Raw genomic sequence first — 24,457 nt, 5'->3', positions numbered from 1 at the left:
CCCAGATAGGGCCTTGCTTTCTCTGAACTTAGCACCAATTCTACAGTTTACTAGTAGCATTTAATTCATTCTTAATTGTTTTGTGGATCTCTCCATCTAAGTGATGAGCTTTTTGAGGACAAAACCTTATTTTATTTTTTCTTGTATTCTCCCAAACACATAGTAGAAAGTCAGTAAATGACAATTGCTTGATTACTTGACTCATTAGTTAAGAGGAATAGTTAGCATGATAAGAGGAATAGTTAGAATAGTTAGTAGAATAGAAATAGTTAATCATTCCAGCCACTGTAAGAATTCAAGTAAGACATGGCAGGGTAAATAGACTAATTTCTCCATCCCCTCATCCAAAGAAGGAGTTATATTCTTAATTTATTAGTCTCTGGCTTTGACTGGGCAAATGCTTTGTACATAGTTGGTTTTTTGTATATAGTTGAATCTGTATTAATAGCTGTAGTCCAAGGCTCAAACTGCCTTCTTGGCTCAACCTCCAAGGGCAGCTGTAACTGTAGGGACAAATCTCTAAGCCACTGTATGGTAGAGGCTCATCGACTATGATTCATGTAGTAGGATGGCCAGAGTTAGCATGTGAAAATGCAGGGCATCCAATCATATTTGAACTTCAGATAAACAAAAATGCAATATTTGGGACATACTTTACTAAAAAAGTATTCATTGTTTATCCAGAATTAAACCTAACTGGGTGCCCTGCATTTTACCTGACAACCCTATATATAAACCACATTCCTTTCATTTTCCCATAAATCTAAGGTCTTAATTAACCCCAAATTAACTCCACTGACTTAAAGAAAATATTTGTGCCCATGTGATTGATCCCAATTGCAAATTTTAAGTCATTAATGAAAGGGAAAATCCATATGTTATACTTTTTGTGGTGATATTCTTTCAGTGATAGCCAACAATTATAATTCACAAACATCTAGGATCTGGACAGTCCCACATTAATCTGTCTTGGCTTTCTTGGTGGCATAGTTTACTTGGTTCACATAACATATTGCTGATATTTTGTTCAGGTATCACAGTAACCACTGCTAACAAATAATTAGGCTTATGTATTTGGATCAGGTGAAAAGTGAATCTATATATATAAAAGCCTAAGTGACCATTACAGCCAAATAACCAGAACGACTGGAACGACTGGTTGCTATGATGCACACTGACCACCAGGGAGCAGATGCTAAATGCAGGAGCTGCCCCTGGTGGTCAGTGCGCTCCCACAGCCAACCTCCCACGCACCCCCAACCTCCCTCCCACCATGCACGAATTTGTGCACTGGGCCTCTAGTGTAGTATAACCATCATCTCAGCTCCTAAAAACAACTGCATTGACTGATGAAAGCTGGAAGAATCAAAACATCACCACTCTCAGTTAACTATTTTTATATTTCTTTTTTAATGTGTTTTTATTGATTTTTAAAAATCTTTATTGTTGAAAGTATTATATATGTCCCCCTTTTTTCCCATTGACTTCTTTTAGCCCACCCACCCTCACTCTGTGACAGGCCTCCACCACCCTATTGTCTGTGTCCGTGGGTTATGCATATATGCATACAAGTTCTTTAGTTGATCTCTTCCTACCCACTCGCACCTTCCCTCTGAGATTCAACAGTCTGTTCCATGCTTCTATGTCTCTGGATCTATTTTGTTCATCAGTTTATTTTGTTCATTAGATTCCACATATGAGTGAGATCATGTGATACTTGTCTTTCTCTGACTGGCTTATTTTGCTTAGAGAAACACTGATGAGAGAGAAACATCATCGACCTGCTGCCTCCTGCATGCCCCCCACTGGGGATCAAGCCCACAACCTGGGCATGTGTCCTGACCTGGAATAAAACCAGTGACCTCTTGTTTCCTGGGTTGATGCTCAACTGATGAGCCACACCAGCTGGGCCCAATTAACTATTTTGTTTCCTTCTTTCAGCTGCTCAAAGGCAAGATAATATTCTGGTTTGTTCCACCTTGTACACTTCTTTTTGTAAACATCTCACACTTAGGAAAATTGCCTGTTTTCCCTGACTAACTAATGATTTTTCTGTTTAATAGCAACAACTTTTAAATCCTATTCATCCAGGAAACATTTATTTAGCAGATAAATGGAAGTACAAGGGAAAAACAAAATGAGTAAGATATAGTTCCTGCTTATAATGGTTCATAAGAATCTGTTCATTAAATGCTATCTTTTAGGTGGTTCAGCAGTAATTTATTGAAAAGCTTATGGTAAGAGCTAATTTATTACTGGTTCAGCAGTAATTTCAGTGAAAGCTTATGGTAAGAGCTAATTAGCTCATAGAGTAACAAAATGATTCTTTTCTCAAATGCTTTAAATAAATATCAGACCTGAAATTTCGAGCAGAAGGTGCTCTTAGAAGGGAGTTCTGGGAGCTAGCATCAGGCTGTTTTTTTCTCCCTTGATATGTAGTTAGGAGCTTGTTGTCAGACCAGCAGCATGGGCCTCTCCAGGGAGCATGTTAGAAATGCAGATTCTCAGCCACCCCCTTCACCCCAGACCTGCTCAATTAGGGTGTGCATCCAGAACCTCGGGTTCTTCCTGTGCACACTTCCTTTGAGAAACACTGGCCTAATACAGAATTTCTCTAGCTCAACTTGGTGCATATGGATCATCTGAGGTGTTTTTGTTTTTTCTTACTTTAAAAAATTTTTATTGATTGATTTTTAGTGAGAGAAATGTTGATTTGTTGTTCTACTTATTGATCCATTCATTGGTTGATTCTTTTTAAAAAAAATATTTACAGTCGAGAGTATTACAGATGCCTCCTTTTTCCCCCATTGGCCCCTCTACCTGCTTCCTGCCCCACCCCAGGCATTCACCACCCTAGTGTCTGTGTCCATAGGTAATGCATATATGCATATAAGATCTTTGATTAATCTCTTCCTGCCCCCTCTCCCTGCTTTCCTCTGAGATTCATCAGTCTGTTCCATGTTTGCATGTCTCTGGTTCTATTTTATTCTTCCATTTATTTTGTTCATTATATACCTTTCATTTATTTTGATTTTTAGATTCAATTGTTGATAGATATGTAGTTAGTGCTATTTTATTGTTCATATATTTTTTTCTTCTTAAAGAATACCCTTCCACATTTCATGTAATACTGATTTGATGGTAATGAACTCCTTTAGCTTTTTCTTGTCTGTGAAGCTCTTTATCTGACCTTCAATTATAAATGACTAGAGGCCCAGTGCATGAAAATTCATGCACTGGAGGGGGGGTCCCTCAGGCTGGCCTGCCCCTTCTCACAGTCCGGGAGCCCTCAGGGGTGGGAAGCGACCCGGCGTTCAGGGGAAAGCGATGCCGCATCACACCTCTACTGCTGCCACTGCTGGCAGCGCAAGCCTTGGCTGGCCCTGGTTACCTGAATCTCAGGTGGCCCTGGGCGGCTGGGCAGCCGCCATCCGAGGCTTGCCTGCACCTCGGGCCTGCCCTGGGCGGCTGGGGGGCTGAGGAAACTGGGGGACTCTGGAGGTAGATTCGTGGGAAAGGGGACTGGGCACTGCCATCTTGTGGCTGTGGGCACCGCCATCTTTTTGACAGCATGAGGGTCAATTAGCATATTCCCTCTTTATTAGATAGGATAGCTTTGCTGGGTAGAGTAATCTTGGTTGTAGGTCCTTGCTATTCATCACTTTGAATATATCTTGCCACTCCCTTCTGGCCTGCAAAATTTCTGTTGAGAAATCAGTTGATAGTTGTATGGGCACTCCCTTGTAGGTAACTGCTTTTCTTTTGCTGCCTTTAAGATTCTCTCTTTGTCTTTAACCCTTGGCATTTTACTTATGATGTGTCTTGGTGTGGGCCTCCTTGGGTTTCTCTTTTTGGGACTTTCTGTGCTTCCTGAACTTGTCAGTCTATTTCTCTCACCAGGTAGGGGAAGTTTTCTGTCATTATTTCTTCAAATAGGTTTTCAATATCTTACTCTCTCTCTTCTTCTTCTGCCACCCCCATAATGCAAATGTTGGTACACTTGAAGTTGTCCCAAAGGCTCCTCACATTATCTTCATAACTTTGGATTCTTTTTTCTTTTTGTTCCTCTGATTGGGTGTTTTTTGCTTTCTCATATCCCAAATTGTTGATTTGATTCTCAGAATCCTCTACTATATTTTTGAAACCCTGTAAATTATTCTTAATTTCTGACTGGTCCTTTTTCATGTCTTTGACATTCTCATTAAAATCCTTGAAAGTCTCACTAAGTCCCTTGAAGCTCTCATTAATTCTCTTAAAGCACTCGTTAAGATCATTGAGCAACCTTTTAACCATTGTTTTGAACTCTGTGTCCAGTACTTTGCTTGCTTACATTTCATTTATTTCTCTTTCTGGAGATTTCTTCTGTTCTTTTATTTGTGACATGTTTCTTTGTCTCCACATTTTGGCTGCTTTCCTGTGTTTGTTTCTCTGTATTAGGTAGAGCTGCTATGTCTTCTGGAATTGGTAGAGTGGCCTTGTGTAGTAGGTGTCCTGTAGGGCCTAGTGGCTCAGCCTCCCCAGGCACCAGAGCTGGACACTCTAGGTACACTCCTGTGTTGGCTATGTGCACAGTCTTGTTGTGATTGAGCCTTGATTGCTTTTGGCATCACTAGAAGGAGTTGACCTCCAGGCCAATTGGCTGTGAGGACCAACTGTGACTACCGTGGAAGAACTGTTGTGTAGAGGACAGCTGTATGGAGCAGGACTTGCTATAGTGGGGCTTTGGTAGTCACCGAGTCTGCCCCTTGAGTGTGTTGCTTGTGAATGTGTAGAGTTATAATCTGGTCTGGTCTGCACTGGCTTTGGGGCCTCCTGAGAGGTGCAAAGTCAGCCACTGCCTGGGGCCACCCTGCGCAAGCTACAGAGTGATCTGCAGATGGCTGCTACTTGTGTTGGGCTTGGAATTACCCAGGTGAATCCAAGCTGTGAAGCAAGGCAGGCTGTTGCAAGTGCCAGACTGACCAGTTAATATTTCATACCTGTGGGTATAACTGCAATTAGATTAGGTATTAAGTCTTGGTTTTCTGCTGTGGGACTTAGCACAAGTGACTCCATTTTGACCCTGTTCTTCTTTTTAATGTTTAGAACTTTATGCTGTAATGACATCTGTTTTTAAAAGTTTTCATGTCTCATACTTATTATTCTCTCTATGTGTTTCATTTTTCTTTCAGGATTAAGCATGAAAACATTGTTGCCCTGGAAGACATTTATGAAAGCCCAAATCACTTGTACTTGGTCATGCAACTGTAAGTACCTTTTTAAATTGATGAGGGTGGACCAGGGGTTGCAAATTCAAGTGCTTAAGGGACCAGCTGGTAAAATTACCTGATGTAGTGGGCCAGGTAAGACAGTAGGGAGTGATTAGGGCTGTGGGACCCTGGAGATGTGTGTGCCCAACTGGAGACAGTTGGCTGAGCACAGGAGGCTCAGCCTCACTTGGTCTCGCCTGTGGCTGCTGGACTGGACTGAAAATCTGAAGTTTCCACAATGTGACTTGATGCTATCATTGCAGAGTGCGCCCACGATGACTGCTTTGCTTTTTAATGTGCAAGGTCCAAATGTTGCTTCCTGAAAACACTTCTGTGGGCCCACTGTGAAGTACACTCTGCTCTTGTCTCTAGGAGGAACTCCCACCCTTGTCCTCATTTCTAGGGCAGCCGGGCGAGGAGCTGTGTGCTATGTCCCTTCCCTCTGCTCCTCTGCTGCCAGATAAGCACACATGTGACTGAATGGGAGTTCATGCCGGAATAAGAAAGTATAACTGGAGTTAGACTTTGCCATCATCTCCCCAGGACAGTCTTCCTGCATTCTAGTAACACCAGAGATTTCCAGACGAGGAGGAAAGGAGGAAGCTAAATATCAGGTAGTGACTGTACTTGAACATGTATTTTTTTAAATGTAAGATGAAATTAGCGTCCCCCTCGCACAAAGGCTTCACTCCAAGTGATATAATTCCTAGGAGTAGTCCAGGACTAGATTTATTAGAATTAAGTGACGGAAACTGTGTGAGAGTGTTATACTTTAATCATGACCTGAGAAAGGAAATTTTGTAACACCATACTATTGAGCTGAGTGACTGAAAAGGACTTTTGTTGAAGTTCAGAATATATACTTATTATATTTATGATTTTCAGACTTTCAATTACCAAAGCTATTTAGGAGAATTGAGGGTTAGTCTACCTAACAATTTATTTTTCTCTATTCTCATTTTTTCCTTGTGGATGTTTAAACGACACCTTAACTAGAGATGGTGGTGGTGACCAGCAGTTGTACAGATTTGTGAATGATTGTCAGCCATGAGCCTGGCAGTGTGGCGGTTTTGACTGCGGGTTTCCTGCCAGCTCCCAGCTGCCTAAGTGCAGTCTTTCCTAGTTCTTTGCTGTCCTGTTGGTTTTACAGTTTGCCACATTTCTGGTTCTTCCTAGAAGCTGGTAGCTCTCCCCAATCGGGGGACATTCCCTAGAAGCTCATGTGACTTTGTTTTGCAGAGTCTGCTCTTAACCTTTTGCACTCGGATGTCGAGTGTGACTTGACACGGTTAGCATCGGTAGCAGGAATCGAGAAAAAAAGCAAGCGAGTGCAAAGTTAAAGAAGCAGGTGAATCCATTTTCCACCAAATATTGACTGCCCAGTAGGAAGACTGTGGCATTCTGGTGATAAGAAAAAGCCCCACAAAATGTCAGTAGTGTATTTAAATATGTGCTTTTTTATTAGTGATGCAGAAAAAAAAAGATTTAATAATTTAGTTGTCTGTTGGAACTTTCACTTAAACCAGTTAAAAAGTACTCCAAATATATAAATCTCAGTCCTACCTCTTACTAGCTGGGTGAATTTGGGCAAATAACTGTACTTCTCTGAATATCAGTTTCCTTAAATGAAAAAAAAATGGGGATAACAGTAATATTTACATTAGTGGGCTATAGTGAGTGTTGAATGAGAGAAATCCATCTCATTTCATCAGTATGTCTCTGCAGATAAAGTTGTAAGTTGAACTATTGTAGGTTGTGGACCATCTGTATTCTTACCAGCAGAAGTTTATGTAAAGATTGGTTGGCATGAGAGCATATGAGAGTTTGGAACAGAATGAACCTTGAATGAAGTTTGAATGTCGCACTGTCAGCACAGCTGTCCTGTCCCTCACAGAGCTTTTCTATCAGGCTTTCCACTCTTTTACAATTATCCTCAATATAGACCACACTCATTCAGAATTTGTACTCGTGCAGAGAGGAGTGGACTGGAATGAACTCTCGGGGGCACTGGGTGAGGTTTATCAGGCAAATGAATCACAAAATCGTGTCTAGAGGCAGTGCTTGAAGTACCTAAGGAAAAAAACTGCGTGCACTGTTACACATGTTAAACTCACTATTCACATAAACACTGGATATGCTAATTATGTACTTAACTAGTATGAATATATTCTTAGGATATATTCTTTTTCATTGGTTCTCATTACTTTATTAAAAAATCAGCTTTACTGAGTTATAATTTGCATACAATTAACTGCACCCATTTAACGGAACAATCCAGTGATGAATGTGAGAGTATCATGCCCAGGAAGCCACCACCATGATCAAGAACAGGAAATTTCCCAAAGATTCCCTGTGGTCATTTCAAGTTGTCCCTCCCTCGCATCTGATCCCAGCCAACCAGTGGTCCACTTTCACTCAGTAGAGAGTCTTTTGCATTTTCTAAAATACTGTATACATGGGATTATATAGCAGGCACATTTTTGTGTCTGGTGTATGTTACGCATCATGATTATTGACATTCATCATGTAGTGATGTGGATCAGTTGTTTCTTCCTTCTTATTACTGAGCAGGATTCCCTTGTTCTGGATAGTTCTCATTTTACTCACTCACCTGTTGGTAGACATTTGGGTTGTTTCCCGGTTGGGGGCTATTATGAATAAAGTTGCTGTGAACACTCATGTCCAAGCCTTGCTGTGGGTGTATGTTTGGGTGAAGACCTAGTAGTAGAATGAGTGGGCTACAGAGGAGGTGTTATTCTGAACCTTTTAATCAACTGCCAGACAGTTTTCCAGAGTGGTTTTACCATTTTATATTTTCACCTGCAGTGTGAGTTCCAGTTCTTTACATTCTTGCCAACACTTGACGTTTCCAGTTTTTTTCAATGGTAGCCATTTTAATGGGAGTGCAATGGTATCTCATACTGGTTTTAATTTGCATTTCCCTGATGATACATGACGTCAGTCATCTTTTTAAGTCCTCATGGGCCGCTACTATATCTTCCATTCAAATCCCTTCCTCAATTTTTATTGGATTGTTCACCATCATATTATGGGTTGGAAGTGTTCTTTATATATTCTGTTCTTTGTGGATATACGTTATATGAATATTTGCTTCCATTCTATAGCTTGTTTGCTTTTATTTTCTTAATGGTGTTCTTTCAAAAACAGCTTTATTGAGATATAATTTACATTCCATACAATTTACCTACTTAAACTGTACAACACAGCCCAGCTGGCGTGATTCATTGAGCATTCGGCCTATGAACCAGGACTGTGGTCGGCAAACTGCGGCTCGCGAGCCACATGCGGCTCTTTGGCCCCTTGAGCGTGGCTCTTCCACAAAATACCACGGCCTGGGCGAGCCTATTTTGAAGAAGTGGCGTTAGAAGAAGTTTAAGTTTAAAAAATTTGGCTCTCAAAAGAAATTTCAATCGTTGTACTGTTGATATTTGGCTCTGTTGACTAATGAGTTTGCTGACCACTGAACCAGGAGGTCAGGACACATGCCTGGGTTGTGGGCTTGAGCTCCAGTAGGGGCGTGCAGGGAGCAGCCCATCAATGATTCTCTCTCACCATTGATGTTTCTCTCTTTCTTTCCCTCTCCCTTCCTCTCTGAAATCAATAAAAATATATTTAAATATACGATACAGTGATTTTTATTAGTCACAGGGTTTTAAGTCATCACACAATCTAATTTTAGAACATTTTTGTCCCCCTCAAAGAAACACTTTACCTGTTAGCAGTCACTCTCAATTCTTCGCTCTCCCTGCCTCTGGCAGCCACTTACTTTCTGTCTCTATGGATTTGTCTATTCTAGATATTTCATATAAATGTAACCATAAAATGTCTATTTTTCTGCAAGTGGCTTCTTTTACTTACCATAATGTTTTCCAGGTTTATCTATGTTGGAGCATATATCAGTATTTCATTCCTTAAAATTTTTTGTTTTTATTGTAGACACTGTTAGAGATGTCCCCCTTTCCTCCCCGCGCCCTTCACCCAGACCCTGCCTCCCCCCAGGTCTTTGCCACGTTATTGTCTGTGTCCATAGACTATGCATATGTGCATACTAGTATATGTTCTTTGGATCCCTTCTAGTTTCCCCCCTCCCCCTCTGAGATCTGTCAGTCTGTCCCATGAATCCATACCTCTGGTCCTATTTTATCCACCAGTTTTTTTTGTTCATTAGATTCCACATATAAGTGAGATCATGTGATATTTGTCTTTCTCTGACTAGCTTATTTTGCTTAGCATAATCATTTCCAGGTCCCTCCATGCTATCTCAGAGGGTAATAGATCCTTCTTTTTTTCTTTTTTTTTACAGCTGCCTAGTATTCCATGGTATAAGTGTACCACAGTTTTTTTATCCACTCATCTACTGATGGACACTGGGCTGTTTCCAGATCTTAGCTATTGTAAATGGTTCTGCTATGAACATACGGGTGCATATATTCTTTCTGATTGGTGTTTCAGGATTCTCAGGATATATTCCCAGAAGTGGGATCACTGGTCAAATGGCAGTTCCATTTTTAATATTTTAAAGGAAACTCCATGCTGTTTTCCACAGTGGCTGCACCCGTCTGCATTCCCACCAGCAGTGTACTAGGGTTCCCTTTTCCCCACATCCTCGCCAGCACTTGTTGTTTGTTGATTTATTGATGGTAGTAATTCTAGCTTGCCAAATATTTCATTATATGGATATATCACATTTTATTTACCCATTCATCAGTTGATAGGCTTTTAGTACATTTCTATGTTTTGGCTATTATAAATAACTAGAGGCCTGGTGCATGAAAATTCATGCACTGGAGACTGGGGGGGTGCGGTTCCTCAGCCCGGCCTACCCCCTCTCACAGTCCAGGAGCCCTCAGGGGCGGGAGGTGACCCAGCGATCAGCGGAAGGTGATGCCCCCATCACACCTCTGCTGCAGCCACTGCTGGCAGCACAAGCCTCAGCCGGCCCTGGTTACCTGAGCCTTGGGCAGGCCCTGGGTGGCTGGGCAGCCACCATCTGAAGCTTGCCTGCACCTTGGGCCAGCCCTGGGCAGCTGTGCAGCTGCCATCCAAGGCTTGCCTGCACCTCGGGCGTTAGCTGGGCAGCCGCCATCCGAGGCTTGCCTGATCCTTGGGCAGCCCTGGGCGGCTGGGCAGCCACCATCCGAGGCTTGCCTGTGCCTCAGGCTGGCCCTGGGTGGCTGGGGGGCTGAGGGGACTGGGGGACTCTGGAGGCAGGCACGCGGAGTGGCTAGACCCACCTGGGGGCGGGACTAGCCATGCAGTGCGCCTGCGGCCCCGGCGGGGCTGAGGGGACTGGGCGCCACCATCTTGTGGCTGTGGGCGCCGCCATCTTTTTGAAGGTGTGACGGTCAATTAGCATATTCCCTCTTTATTAGATAGGATGATGCTAGGCATATTTGTTTACTAATTTTTGTGTGGACATAGGTTTTCATTTCCCTTGGGTGTATGCCTCAGAAAGGAATTTCTGGGTTAAACATTTTTGGGAACTCCCAAACTTTGTTTCAAAGTGACTGCACCATTTTACAATCCCAAGAGCAATGTATGAGGGTCACAATGTCTCTATATCCTCTCCAATACTTGTTTTATCTGTCTTTGTTGCTAGCCATCCTTGGGTATCTCATTGTGGTTTGATTTGCATTTTCTCGATGACTAATGATGTTGCACTTCTTTTCATTTGCTTATTGGCCACTTACAAGAGATCTTTGGAGAAATATCTATTCAAACAGTGTATCTATTTTAAAATCGGGATGTTTGACTTTTATTTTTAAGCTGTGCAACTCCTTATATATTCTGCATATAGGTCTATACGTATGATCGGCAAACCGCTTTTCCTAGCCTGTGGGTTGTCCTTTCCCTGTCTTGATGGTATTATTAGCAGCCCCAAAGTCTTTAATGTTGATGTAGTATCGTTCATTTTTTTTTCTTTTGTCAATTATGCTTTTGGTGTCATACCTAGGAAACCATTACCTAGTTCTTAATGGTACCTTTTGAATAGGAAGTGTTTTAATGGTAAAAAAAAATTCCCCACTTACTAATTTGGTTTATCTTCTGGTTTGTGTATTTTGTGTCTTGTATGAGAAGGTTTTGCCTATACCAAGTTTGCATTTTCTTTTCTTCTAGAAGTTTTATAGTTTTAGCATTTACATTCGGATCTATTTCAACATCAAGTTTAAATTAATTTTTATGTATGGTGTGAGATAAGGACAATATTCTTTTTATGTGTTTGTTTTCACCATAGGGATATCCAATTTTTAGTATCATTTGTTGGGAAGACACCCCCCCTCCCAATTAATTGTTTTGGCATCTTTGTCAAAACTCAGTTGGCCATATAGGGCTAGATTAATTTCTGGACTCATTATTTTATTCCATCACTCTATATGTCTGTCCTTTTGTCAGTACCACAGAAGCTTTCACCTAAGTCTTAATTCTAACTTTGTCTGTGAGGGGTTCAGGCTGTGGGAGGTTCAGTCTGTGAAGGTTCCAGTAAGGGAGGGCTCCAGTCTGTGAAGGTTTAGTCTGTGGAGGTTTCAATATGTGTGGGGTTCCATGTGTGAGGGTTTCAGTCTGTGAGGGGTTCAGTCTGTGTGGGGTTTAGTCTGTGAGTGTTCAGTCTGAGCAGATTTCAGCCTGTGGGAGGGTCTTTCTGTGGGGGATTCCATCTGTGAGGGTTTGGTCTATGTGGGATTCAGTCTGTGAGGGTTTAATCTGGGAGGGCTGAGTTGTGGATTGTTCAGTCTGTGAGGGTTCAGCCTTTGAGGGTCAATCTCTAGGGAGTTCAGTCTGTGAGGACTTCAGCCTGTGGGAGGGTCATTCTGTGGGGGATTCTCTCTCATCATGGATGTTTCTCTCTTCTCTCTCTCTCTCTCTCTCTCTCTCTCTCTCTGTCTCTCTCTCTCTCATCTCTGAAATCAATAAAAATATTTTTAAATGTATTTTATTGATTTTTTTTACAGAGGGAGGGAGAGGGATAGAGAGCCAGAAACATCGTTGAGAGAGAAACATCGATCAGCTGCCTCCTGCACACCTCCTACTGGGGATGTGCCCTCAACCAAGGTACATGCCCTTGACCAGAATCGAACCTGGGACCCCTTCAGTCCGCAGGCCAATGCTCCATCCACTGAGCCAAACCGGTTAGGGCAATAAAAATAATTTTTTAAAAAATTGATTAAACTCTGCAAATATGTGCAAGAGTAATTATTCTGCCTGTAGTATTTTTTTATATTTAGACAATCAACAGAAAGAAGTTACATTTTTTAACATATGTATGTTGTTTTAATTTTTAAAAATGACTTTATTTTAAAAATAGTTGTTAAACAAAAAATTTTATATGCCCACCAATGTGATAAACACACAAATAAAAGTGGCTTCTTTTACACCAAAAATGGACTGGTTGGCTACCAACTTATACAGTAGTTTTATCTCTGATTAGAGGGAGGCCTGGTGCACAACATTCATGCACTGGGGGGTCCCTCAGCCTGGCCTGCACCTTCTCGTAGTCTGGGACCCCTCAGGGAATGTCTGTGTGCCGGCTTAGGTGCGGGGAGCGGGCTTAGGCGGACATCCTCCTGAGGGGTCTTTAGCGGAGGCAGGAGAGACTTTCACCACTGCCTCTGTGCTCGCTAGCCGTGAGCCTGGCTTCTGGCTGAGTGGCGCTTCCCCTGTAGGAGTGCACTGACCACTAGGGGGCAGCTCCTGCATTAAATGTCTCCCCCACTGGTGGTCAGTGCACATCATAGTGACCAGTTGTTCTGCCATTTGGTCGATTTGCATATTAACCTTTTATTATATAGGATACTTTTAAAAAATATATATTTTTATTGATTTCAGAGAGGAAGGGAGAGGGAGAGAGAGATAGAAACAACAATGATGAGAGAGAATCATTAATTGGCTGCCTCCTGCACACCCCACACTAGGGATCAAGCCCGCAACCCGGGCATATGCACTGACCAGGAATTGAACTGGTGACCTCTTGGTTCCTGGGGTCGACACTCAACCACTGAGCCACATCCGGCTGGGCTCTGATGCCTTTTTTAACCTGTCTTCTCTCTAGGAATTAAACCATTCATTCTTGTCTTTATTTTCACTGTCTCATACATGTTTTTATCATGTTCTTTTTGCTCTTATTTGCTTACATGTCTGTCTTTTCTAACTGTAAGCTACTTGAGAACAGGATCATTGTCCTATTATTTTGGCATCCTCAAGGTCTACCCTAATGCCTGAGACATAATAGGTCCATAATGATTATTAAGCTAATCAATTTAGGACTCTAGATGTTTTTTAAAGAACACCCTAATAAATTAACTTATTAGTAAACCTTTGTATTCAACACCATACCATTTTTGTCATCACCCATCCAATAGTCATTTATTCAGACACCTACTGACTAAGCAAATGAGGACCAAAACATTTCAGGGCAGCTACACATGGCATTTTCACTCATAATGGATGCGTGAGTGCACTTTAAAAAGGATGAGGTTGCATTGCATACAGATGTGGCATCTGATGCCTTTAAAACAAACGAATTAAGCCATAGAGAATACACAACAGTAAGTGGGGGAGAATTCTTGTCTGGGAGTGTGATGTGCATAGAAGTCACTGATAGGCACACACCAGAGCCCTTCGGCCAGTGTGTATAGCTCATGACAAGTCACTGAGGCTCCTGTGCAGGGACGTGGCCACAGCAGGAAATGCTTTCTAACAAGTTGGTGAGAAGCAGTCATTACCCGGAAGAGTGGAGTTCCTTGAGTGGGCAGGGCTGTCCATGGTCAGTGACATCCAACTGCATCTCTGGAGGGTCAGACGGGATGCGGGGAGGAGGAGAAACTGTTGGGCCAGACCTGGGGTAAGGAAGTGAGTTTCTCAGAAGCAGGCCCAACCAGGGTATTTCCTCCCGACTTATGCTAAGTTCTTGGGAAGAGGAGACTAGCTATTTTAGGTAACAAGCCCTTGGAAAAGGTCCTCAAAGGAAGTAGCTGAATTTTTAAAAGACTTTCCTGAGTATAATAGGAGATTATTGATTCATGTGTCTAAATGCTAAAAATCATGCAAATAATGGGATTTTTCTAAAATAATTTTAAATGCTTATTTTAAAAATCACAGTATATATTTAATAAGTTTCTGTAGCCACAGTGTGTAAAAACAATGTGATCTGTCAGCTTCTTGTGTAAATATATATTATATATATATCCCTGTTGGTGATCCTTAGAATGAAAAGGGAAAACTAAGAATATATTGAGAAGAAGTTGGGAGTTGGGCGAAACTTTTTCCAATCATTGTCCTTTTTAGTTATTTATTATCTCTTTTTGATGTCAAGTTCTCCAAACTCTGAAAATATAGTTAACCCTGAATAAGTTACCCTTTCCTATATAAATGGAGCAAACATTTATCCAGGGTGGTTCATTTATAATATCCAGATAGAAATGGGAGCGAAGCCGCTGCCTCCTGGGATTCCAGCCAGGTCTGTAACTGAATAATGGCTTTCAAGGGCTCCTAAAGAGTTAGGCTTGGTCCTCCACATTTTATATTAAAACACTCCTTACTAACTCCACTGTCCTAGGACTCTGCCTTTAGTGTAGGGATGTGTTAAAACTCTGTAAAGACCCCAGGTACGCCTGAGTTTCAGCATCTTTTACAAGGACTCAGCGCCGAGGGGTTGTCCCTCTCGCATTTGGAGGAGCCACCTGAAATCAGTAATAACTACAGTATTAACTTGGCTCAAATGTCTGCCTTCCCAAGTCGTGCCACTTGCTTAACTGATAGCGCGCTGACCCAGGCCCCGCACAAAAGCCTGGGGTGTTGATCATCTGTTCCCAGGAATAGTTCTCCAGCCCCTGAATTATGCACATTTCTGTTGAGAAAGGTCCCTGCAGGTCCCGGCAGTGACTCACCGTCTCCACCTTCTCCCTGTTCTCCACCTGGGCTTGATAGAAAGAGAAGGAATGACATTGTTGAATGTCGGAAACAAAGTCATGAAATAGTTAGGACTGGAGAGTGTGCAGAGATGGATGGACTCTCACCCTGAAGACAGAGGAGTGGCTAAGAACAGGAATTTTAGACTCTTCAGGAGAGCGTTGTAGGAGAGGGTGTATGAGGGCTGGAGGGACTCTGCCTTGCCTGCTTCTGCCCTTCAAATGCATCTTATTTTGTTCCATCTGTGTCTGCGGATGGCCCAGGGAGCTGATGCAGTCACTGTGCCAAGAAAGAAACATGCTTTTGTGGATTAGAGTAACAGTGACACCCAGGAAGTGGCAACTGCAAGTTGCAACAGCAGTAGTTCCAGAGCAAGTGTGTTTCTAAGGTTCTCGATGCCCAGCTGAGCCTATTTGGAAGTTAACATTGTTTATGCATTGAAAAGTCCATCAATATTCCATCGACATACATGGCAATATCCCCCGACTGAGGCTGCTTTGTATGTGCTGATATGGGATGGTTGGGAAGACATGATGTGAATGAATAAGCACTGTGCATAATATTGTGGAGTGTGTACTATTATTTCTGTTTTTAAACAAGTTATGTAGGTGCATATATGCTTTTTTGTGCAGGAAGCATCTGGAAGAATATTTAGAAAATTGCTGGGGTTGATTCTTGGAGAAAAGATTGGGTGTTTGGTGTAGGAAGAAAACTTATTTTTTACTATATATCCCTTTGTACTATTAGAATTTCATTTTTAAAATTTATTTTTACCATATTCAAAAAGTTTTAAGAGGCTCTGTTTGTACCTATTCCCAGGCTCTTGGACTTGTAACACTCACCAGATCTTTAAGAACCTTGGGTTCCTTCAGCAGACTGGATCTTTCATTGCCAGTCTCGAATGGTAATTATTTTGCTCCCACCAACCAAATTATCACAGCAGTAAGTAGCAGTTGTTAGCATAACAAACAATTTCATATTCTGCCACAACCAGAGCCTAAATCTTTGTCCGTGAAGATGTGATTGAGAAAGGGAGGCAGTAACATCAGGTTCTAAATGGGAAAAGGTCTGATGTGGTGCATTTTCAGCACAGATTCAATTTTAGTATCAGCCTTCGTACTGAGCCTTTAATGATCTCACTGAGCAATTTATGTTGACTGAAGATCAGCTGTTCTCTTTGATTTATTGATCCTGTGCTCAGAAAAAAAAATACCACATGGTACGTTTTGATAAAGAGCCTTTTCACACAATGTCTCCTGTGTTGTGCCCTCAAAATTGTGGGCCAGGAGTTTTTATCTCTTCCTATTGGGTCTTACGTTTGGAGTAGGTTAGAGATGTTTATTGTTCATTATGATTTTAGTGTATGGCTGTGGAGTCTTTGTGAATTTATGAGCTTCCTCTAATTTTGTTGTAATGTGAAATAGCTAAAGGAGAATCATGAATGGTGGCTAAATCATAGCAAAATTATACGTTCTCATGATCGAGTCATGAACTAAACCAAAGGCATAGGGCTGTACGAAGCAGAAGTGGGGGCATCCGCTAGAGCAGGAAGCAACACTTGCCACAGTGTAAGCAAGAGAGCCCTTGACTGAAATACAGACCACTTCTCTCAATTCTGGAATAAATGAAGAGGGAACATTGATGTTAACAGCTCCTCGGGGCTGCAGTGGCAGGAAGGACTATGTGGCTGTAACAAACTGTGCTTCTCTGCCAATTATCCCCGTGTTCTTCCCTCACAACATCTCAGGGACATCTCGGCTTGTGAGCCCGGGGACACTTTGTTTCCATCTGTGTGGTTGACGGACTTTGAGCATGGCCATAAATACAATTGGTTAATGACCTAGATATGCAGGTCTCTGAACGAACTATTGAAATTAGTTAAAAACAAATAGCCCCTGCTTATGGACATTATAAGAAACAGCAGGAAATCAAGGCACATGAAATATCATTTAAATTCCGGCTCTGCTCAGAAAGTCTATTTTCGTGATCTAATTTTTGTTTTGTATGGTTAGGAAATACCAGTGTGAATATGTCCTCTCATTTTCCAGAGTAGCCCTTCCGGGGCTGTTTCATTCCTTTTAATGACATCTCTCCTGCCTCCAGGTGAGAGTGGCTTGTGATTACACCTGTGTGAGTTGATTGACAGAACTCTATTTGATATAAATGTCTGAATCATCGAGGCAACACAAGTCTGCTTTCATCTTTAACAAAACTGTTTACTTAAATAAGAATAGAGACCAATCACTAATTACTAACCTCTGTTTAGCTTCTCAAAGAAGACGAATAATGAAGAGAAAGATTTAAAGAATTACAAGCAGCTCAGTAGAGTTTGCTGCCTTAATAGTACACTTACACTTTAATATTGGAAATTTTCCCCTGCCATGTTTGGGTAGAAAACTCAGCCTGCATCCTTTCGATCCACCAGTCAGTGAGGCTGTGTACACCCTTCAACGGCCCAGAATTCCTTTTAATTCCTGAAACACTTTAGCTTGTCCTCAGATGTCTCTGTATGAGTTATAGTCTCAGATTTTTTTAGAAGGCTGTTTATGCTTCTGAGAAAGGAAGCATGAAGTTCCCTTCCCAGCAGCCCCTAAGACACTTTAGAAGAGGGAGATTGGCTTTCCACGCCATTGCCTTCCTGCTTCACACCACATGGATTAAACTGAAGGAAGAGAGATTAAGACCATGCTAAGGGATAGCTATATTTTTTCACTTAGGAGGTTTCCCCCAGAAACCAGCTTTAATCTCACTGGATTGTCTCATTCTACCCACCCCTCCCCGTTTTAACGAAGCTTTATTGGTTTAAAACTCTATTAATTGGTTGGGCATCTCATTAAACAAAGTATACTCTTTCATAACATGTTTCTCCTTTTGGCAGTTTGACAACCTGCTTCATAAAGTGGTTTTGCTTCTCTCTCACCCCTCATCCAAAGTTTAAAATGCATTTGAACAGGAAACTTTGCTAAAAGCATGTAGGCAGTGGTTTTTCTCACAAGAGTGTAGCTATTAGGAATTGGTTTGAACTGAACCTACTTTTTTACAACTTAAAACATCTTTATATTCAGTTTATTATTAAGTAGAAAACAACATAAGGCTTATATTTGGTCATGTTATTTTTATGGTTCATTCTGATTTGGGGTTCACAGTTTCATTGCAGGTTTATACAAAGTAAACAGGACATTAACGTACAGAGTGTGTAGGTGCAGAGATCATGGGTGCTGCCAGATATTCATCTTGTTTTATGACCTGGCCTTGACAGTGGCATCATCCTGTCATCCAAGTGCGGGTCCTGTGCACTGAGGCTGGCTGGTTCCCTTTGGTCTCCATGTGGCCCTGCTGGCTTCACGCAAGCTTTGTAGTGACCACATAGGTCACATGACTGTAGACTTGATGGGAGCTAGGAAAACACCACTGTTTCCTGATACAAGTGATCAGACATGTATGGCTGAACCACTGAGCTCTGGAATAGCAAATAGGGTGTCTGGAAAGTTTTGCTTCCTTTTTCTAAATTCTTAAAGACTGTCTTTAAAATGATACTTAAGACAGAATAAGGGCCAAGGTATGTAGGGCCTTCCAGGAATTAGGCTGACACATGAAACAGCATAGTATTCAAAGCAGTGAAGGTGAACAAATAGGAATGAGCACTTATGTATGGAGATGCAAAGACTTCGGACAAAGGAGGTTGGATATCTGGCATAGGGCTCAATTTTTCTATATTTTCATATGAAATACATGTAGGAATCTACTCTGTGAATTAAATGAAGAAGAGTAGAAGCAGGAGGCCTTCTATAACCAAACCAACATTTATATCCTATTCTTTGAGCTACTAGAGTGATTGAACAATTGTATAATCAATTTGGAAGGTAATCTGGCTATGTCCCTCAGCATTTTAAATGCAAATACTCTTTGACCCAGCACCTCTAAGTATAGATATTTGTGCAACAAATAGATTTATTGACTCTTTATTTGTTATGAAAAAAACACAAAAGCAGAAACAAACTATTAATAGGAGAGACTGGTTACATAAATTATAATGCATCAATACAGTATGTCACTACACAGATAGATTAATATGTGCTGATATGGAAAATTATCCAAGCTTATTATTCATATATAATACTTATTTAAATATCCATTTATTATTCACACACACACACATATGCCCTTTTAGAAGAAAGAGGACATATTACATATGTTTTAAGTTTCATAATCATTTTCAGAATGGACACAGCAAAATTATAGAACAGATGCATTAAGAAACATCTTTGGTTAATTACAGGAAGTAGGATGGGGGATGGAGGAAAACTGGCTTTCTCCATTTTGTTCCCTTCTATAATGTTTGCATTTTTAAGCTATAGGATGTATTGTTTTTACAATATACAAAATAGATCTCCCTTAAAACAACAAAGAGATACACACTTATTAGAATGCCTGAAATCCAAAAAACTAACAATTGCTGGCAAGGATATGGAGCAATAAGAACTCTCATTCATTGCTGATAGGAATGTAAAAATAGTACATTTTGGAAGACAGTTTGGTGGTTTCTTATAAACTAAACATAGTCTTACTGCATGATCCAGCAATCATGTCCCTTAAGTCTTTACCAAATGGAATTGAAAACATTATGTCCACACAGAAACCTGTGCGTGAATGTTTATAGCAGCTTAATTCATAATTGCCAAAAACTCAAGCAACAAGATGTTCTTCAGTGAGCAAACAGGTAAACAGACTGTGATAAATCCATACAATGTAATATCATTCAGTGACAAAATGGAATGTGTGCAAACTATCAAAACATTGGGGAGTCTTAAATGTATGGGCTGCACATATTGACTTTCTTCTGAAGAGTAGTATGGAGAGGAAAAAAGGAAGCTTTATAGTGGAGAAAGCCAACAGATACTGCTTCAGCCAGATGATCAATGTCAACATCAAAAGTGACAAGCCATGCTGATATTATGCGATACTACTACTACTACTACTACTACTACTACTACTGATAATAATTATAATAATAAACTTTACCTCTGTGGTCTTCATTCCCAAAACCCATAACCACAGTCTAATCAAGAGAAAAAGATCAGACAAATCACAATTGAGGGACATTCTATAAAATAATGGACCTGTCCTCAAAATTGTCAAGGTCGTCTCAAACAAGGAATGTCAGAGAATCTGCCACAGCCAAGAGGAGCCTGAGGAGACATGACCACTGAATGTAATATGCTAACCTAAGCACAGTCCTGGAATGGAAAAAGGACATTCCGTTAAAAAAAATAAAGGAGCCCTAGCTGGTTTGGCTCAGTGGATAGAGCGTTAGCTGCGGACTGAAGGGTCCCAGATTCGATTCTGGTCAAGGGCACATGCCTGGGTTTCGGGCTTGATCTCCAGTAGGGGGAGTGCAGGAGGCAGCCAATCAATGATTCTCTCTCATCATTGATGTTTCTGTCTCTCTCTTTCTTTCCCCTCCTCTCTAAAATCAATAAAACATATTTTAAAAAATAAAGGAAATCTCAATGAAGCATGGGCTTTACTTACTAATGTACCAATATTGGTTATTAATTATGACAAATATACCATATTAATATAAGATGTTAATAATAGGGGAACCTGGGTGTGGGATATATTGGAGTTTGCTAGAAATCTTTGAAATTTTTCTGGAAATCTAAAATTCTTTTAAAATAAAAAATTTATTTAGAAAATAGATCTACACTCCAGATTTGGAAGTATATAAGTTAAAGCATCAACATGAGTTACCTTATGATAGTGGGATAATAAGTGGTTAATTTTGGTGGTTTTTTTTGTATATTTATCTATATTTGTATACAATCACCATGTGATATTTAACTTTTAATATATTTAAGAGTTTTTAAAGTGTTGGGCTGACTGAACTAAAGATGAAGCTAGTGTATTCCAGACTTTACTCTCCTCTCCCTGTCCCCATCCCCCCAAATTTATCTGCCTTCTTCAGAATGCCAGAGGGCTAATGTTTCCTGTTTGGAAAAAAGAGGAAGAAGTTTTGTCATGACTGTATGTTCTTCAGAACTCAGCCAGGCCCTGTCTGTTTCCATCTTTTAGTTCTGTGTCCTCTGGGGTTTTGATTTTTAGGCAGGTTTTCTGGCTGACAGCCCTAGCCTCCCCCCCTCCCCCCTGCAGAAAGTGCTCTTTTTCCCCCCCGCAGAAGTCACAGCAGAAGGCAGGGAGAAACGCACTGCCTGGATGTCCCTCAGCAGCCCTCTGGGATGCTCAGTCTGTTGCCCGGGCCCTGGGGCAGGGCAGCTGCCAGGGTTTCCATTGGTGGCATCCCTGTTGGGCTAGGGTCCTGGCCCAAACTTACCTTGCCTTTGCCAGACCTCTCTTCCTGGAGATTCAGCTATAACTCTACCTCAATCACTAGCTACAGTTCCTTTTCCAACTGGGTGGGTTCCCTGACTGTCCCAGCCTGGATTCCTTAGGTACCAACAGCCAGATCCTGCCTCATCTTACCGACTCACTCCCTTAGACACTGACATTCAGACCATTGGCTTCTGTATCAGTTTCCTGTTGCTGCTCTAATAAATGACCACCAAATCGGTGGCCTAAAACCATACAAAGGTGTTATCTTACAGTTCAGGAGGTCAGAAGTCCAGCATGGGGCTCACTGGGCTAGAGGAAGGTGTCAGCAGGCTGTGTTCCTCCTGGAGCTTCTCGGGAAGAATCGGTTTCCCTGCCTTTTCCAGCTCCTAAGACTGCCTTCGGCCCTTGATTCCTAGGCGCTTCCTCCATCCACCTCACCAGCATACTAACATCCTCCCCATCTCTCTCCTTCTGTCATTGTATCATCTTCTCTGGCTCTTTTAAGGACCCTTGTGATTACCTTGGTCCCACCTGGATAATCTAGGCCAGTGGTCGGCAAACTGCGGCTCGCGAGCCACATGCGGCTCTTTGGCCCCTTGAGTGTGGCTCTTCCACAAAATACCACCCGCGGGCGCGCACGTACAGTGCGATTGAAACTTTGTGGCCCATGCGCAGAAGTCGGTTTTTGGCTCTCAAAAGAAATTTCAATCGTTGTACTGTTGATATTTGGCTCTGTTGACTAATGAGTTTGCCGACCACTGATCTAGGCTATCTTTCTATCTCCAGCTTCTTGATTTAACCACGTCTGCAAAGTCTCTTTGGCCTTGAACGCTTAACAGACTCACAGGTTGTGGAGATGAGGATGTGGACACCTTTGGGGAGCCACTGTTTTGATACCCCAGACCCTGTCCTCAGGGCCTGCCCCTCACAGGCCTGGTTCCTTTCACTTCAGACCCGCCCATTCCCAGCTCCCTCCCCTCTCCTCCACGGCCCTGTGACCACTGCACTGTGACAATGATATTGTTAATTATTTTAGGTAAAAGGTAATATTTCACATCAGATCAAAGGGCCCACTGCTTTAGTTACTGTGGAGTGTCTTTACATGCCAATGGCTACAGACCACTTGTGGATACTTTTTTTTTCCTGAATTTTGACACTTTGATTACGTCCTCCCCCCTATCCTGCCTCATTGAGGTACTGAAGTCCTGCCCAGCTCTAAAATTAATGGTTCTGTGAAATAATCCATGTAACAGTATAGTTGATTGAAAAATAACAGGATGGCCTGGCCGGTGTGGCTCAGTGGTTGAGCATCCATCCAGGAACCAAGAGTTTGAAGTTTGATTCCTGGTCAGGGTACATGCCCGAGTTGTGGGCTCGATCCCCAGTAGGGGGCGTGCAGGAGGCAGCCTATGGTTGATGTTTCTCTTTCATCGATGTTTCCATCTATCTCTCTCCCTTCTCTCTCTAAAAATCATTAAAAATTTTTTTTTAAAAATAACAAGATGGTTCATCTCTGGAAATCCCATGAAACTTCTGACTTATAAAAGCAACATTGGAGCTTGAATGTTTCCCACATTTTTTCAATAATTGTCCTGGGGTGAAAAGCTTGAAAATTGCTTTAAAATTATCCCAGGAGTCTGAATGCCTGAAGAAATGTTCATCTTCTTAAGTCATATATTCATGTTCAACAATAATTGTCTTAAGAGATGAAAATGTCATTCTCTAAAAGCTGTCATTGACTGACTAAATTCTGCTTGTAATTCCTGATGTTCTTCAATATATTTGAAAACATAAGCATGTTCTCCTCAGTAGAACAAGTAGTTCTAGTAATAAATTTCAAATTCTTGCTTTCATAGGAAAATAGAACCTTAAAGAAAGTGGCTTACTAATATAAAGTTGTGTCAGTTTTAAGTCCAGGGTTAAAAACGGCTCCATCTTGACAGACAGGGTTAATATTCTGGGATATTTATCGTCCTGGATCCTTTCAAAGTGGATAAGAGTTCCCAGATAATCAGTTTGTTTTCTGTCACACTATTACTCTTCATTGAACTAAAAGGGAAAAAATGATAGTGAATTCAATATAATTTACACTAAAACACAGGCTACTTTAGTGCAACATAAATCACAATCCCAAACAGGGTGTAGGAATAATACTGTATTTTCCAACGTATAAGACGACTGGGCGTATAAGATTTTCCTAGGTTAAAAAGTCATCTTACATGCCGGAAAATACGGTGTATATATATGTATGTGTGTGTGTGTGTGTGTGTGTGTGTGTGTGTGTATACCGTATTTTCCGGCATGTAAGACGACTTTTTTAACCCAGGAAAATCTTATACGCCCAGTCGTCTTATACGCCGGAAAATACGGTATGTAGATTCACCCAGAATTGAGAGGAAATGATGGAATCAGGTCTCGGTTAAATAGTCCTAAAATCTATGGAAATGTTTTTATCTTTCATATGTCTAAGAACCAGAACTAGAACCAGAACTAGAACTTCGGATTCTCTAGGGACCAAAAAAATGTTTCTCTACTTTTAACCTCCTGGCGTGCTGCTCTGTTGCTAAGTGCAGAGCAGTGAAGATTAAGAATAGAAGTCTGGGCTCAACTTCAGCAGTGCTGCGAAGTTTATTGAGAATGCAACAGCAGTTTTGAAAATCAAGGTCAAGGGAGAGACCCTTGACACAGGCGCACTTCCTGCGTTCCCACTGACGTTACGGAGCCTCTGGCTCCGGTCTGGGGTCTGGATTTTGGCCAGGCCTGGCTGGAGGGTCAGTGCAGAGGCAGTGGCTGTGTTCCTTTCGGGAACCAAGTGGCGTGAAAGGTCAGTGACTTTGCAAGCAGTCCACAGGAAATGGCTCTGGTCATTTCCAAAACCAACTCTCAGGAGGTCCATTCAGTTTACTTAGCAAGAATTGTCTTTTTGACAGGAGAGCGTCTGTGGCCTTGGC

The 24,457-nt window shown here is 41.5% G+C and overlaps 1 protein-coding gene across 3 annotated transcripts in view; it reads left to right on the top strand.

Annotated features, from left to right (window-relative positions):
• The window catches only part of CAMK1D (calcium/calmodulin dependent protein kinase ID), a 372,235-nt gene that overhangs the window by 238,914 nt on the left and 108,864 nt on the right, over positions 1-24,457 (top strand). For all 3 annotated transcript variants that reach the window (XM_008150426.3, XM_028158913.2, XM_028158912.2), the window contains one exon: positions 5,172-5,246. In XM_008150426.3, the coding sequence (XP_008148648.1) occupies positions 5,172-5,246 (75 nt within the window). The remainder of the gene's footprint in view (positions 1-5,171; positions 5,247-24,457) is intronic.

The sequence above is a fragment of the Eptesicus fuscus genome, chromosome 5 (genome assembly GCF_027574615.1).
Source record: "Eptesicus fuscus isolate TK198812 chromosome 5, DD_ASM_mEF_20220401, whole genome shotgun sequence".
NCBI classification, from domain to species: domain Eukaryota; kingdom Metazoa; phylum Chordata; class Mammalia; order Chiroptera; family Vespertilionidae; genus Eptesicus; species Eptesicus fuscus.
The sequence above is the reverse complement of the archived record's forward strand: the minus strand, read 5'-3'. Positions and strand labels throughout refer to the sequence as shown.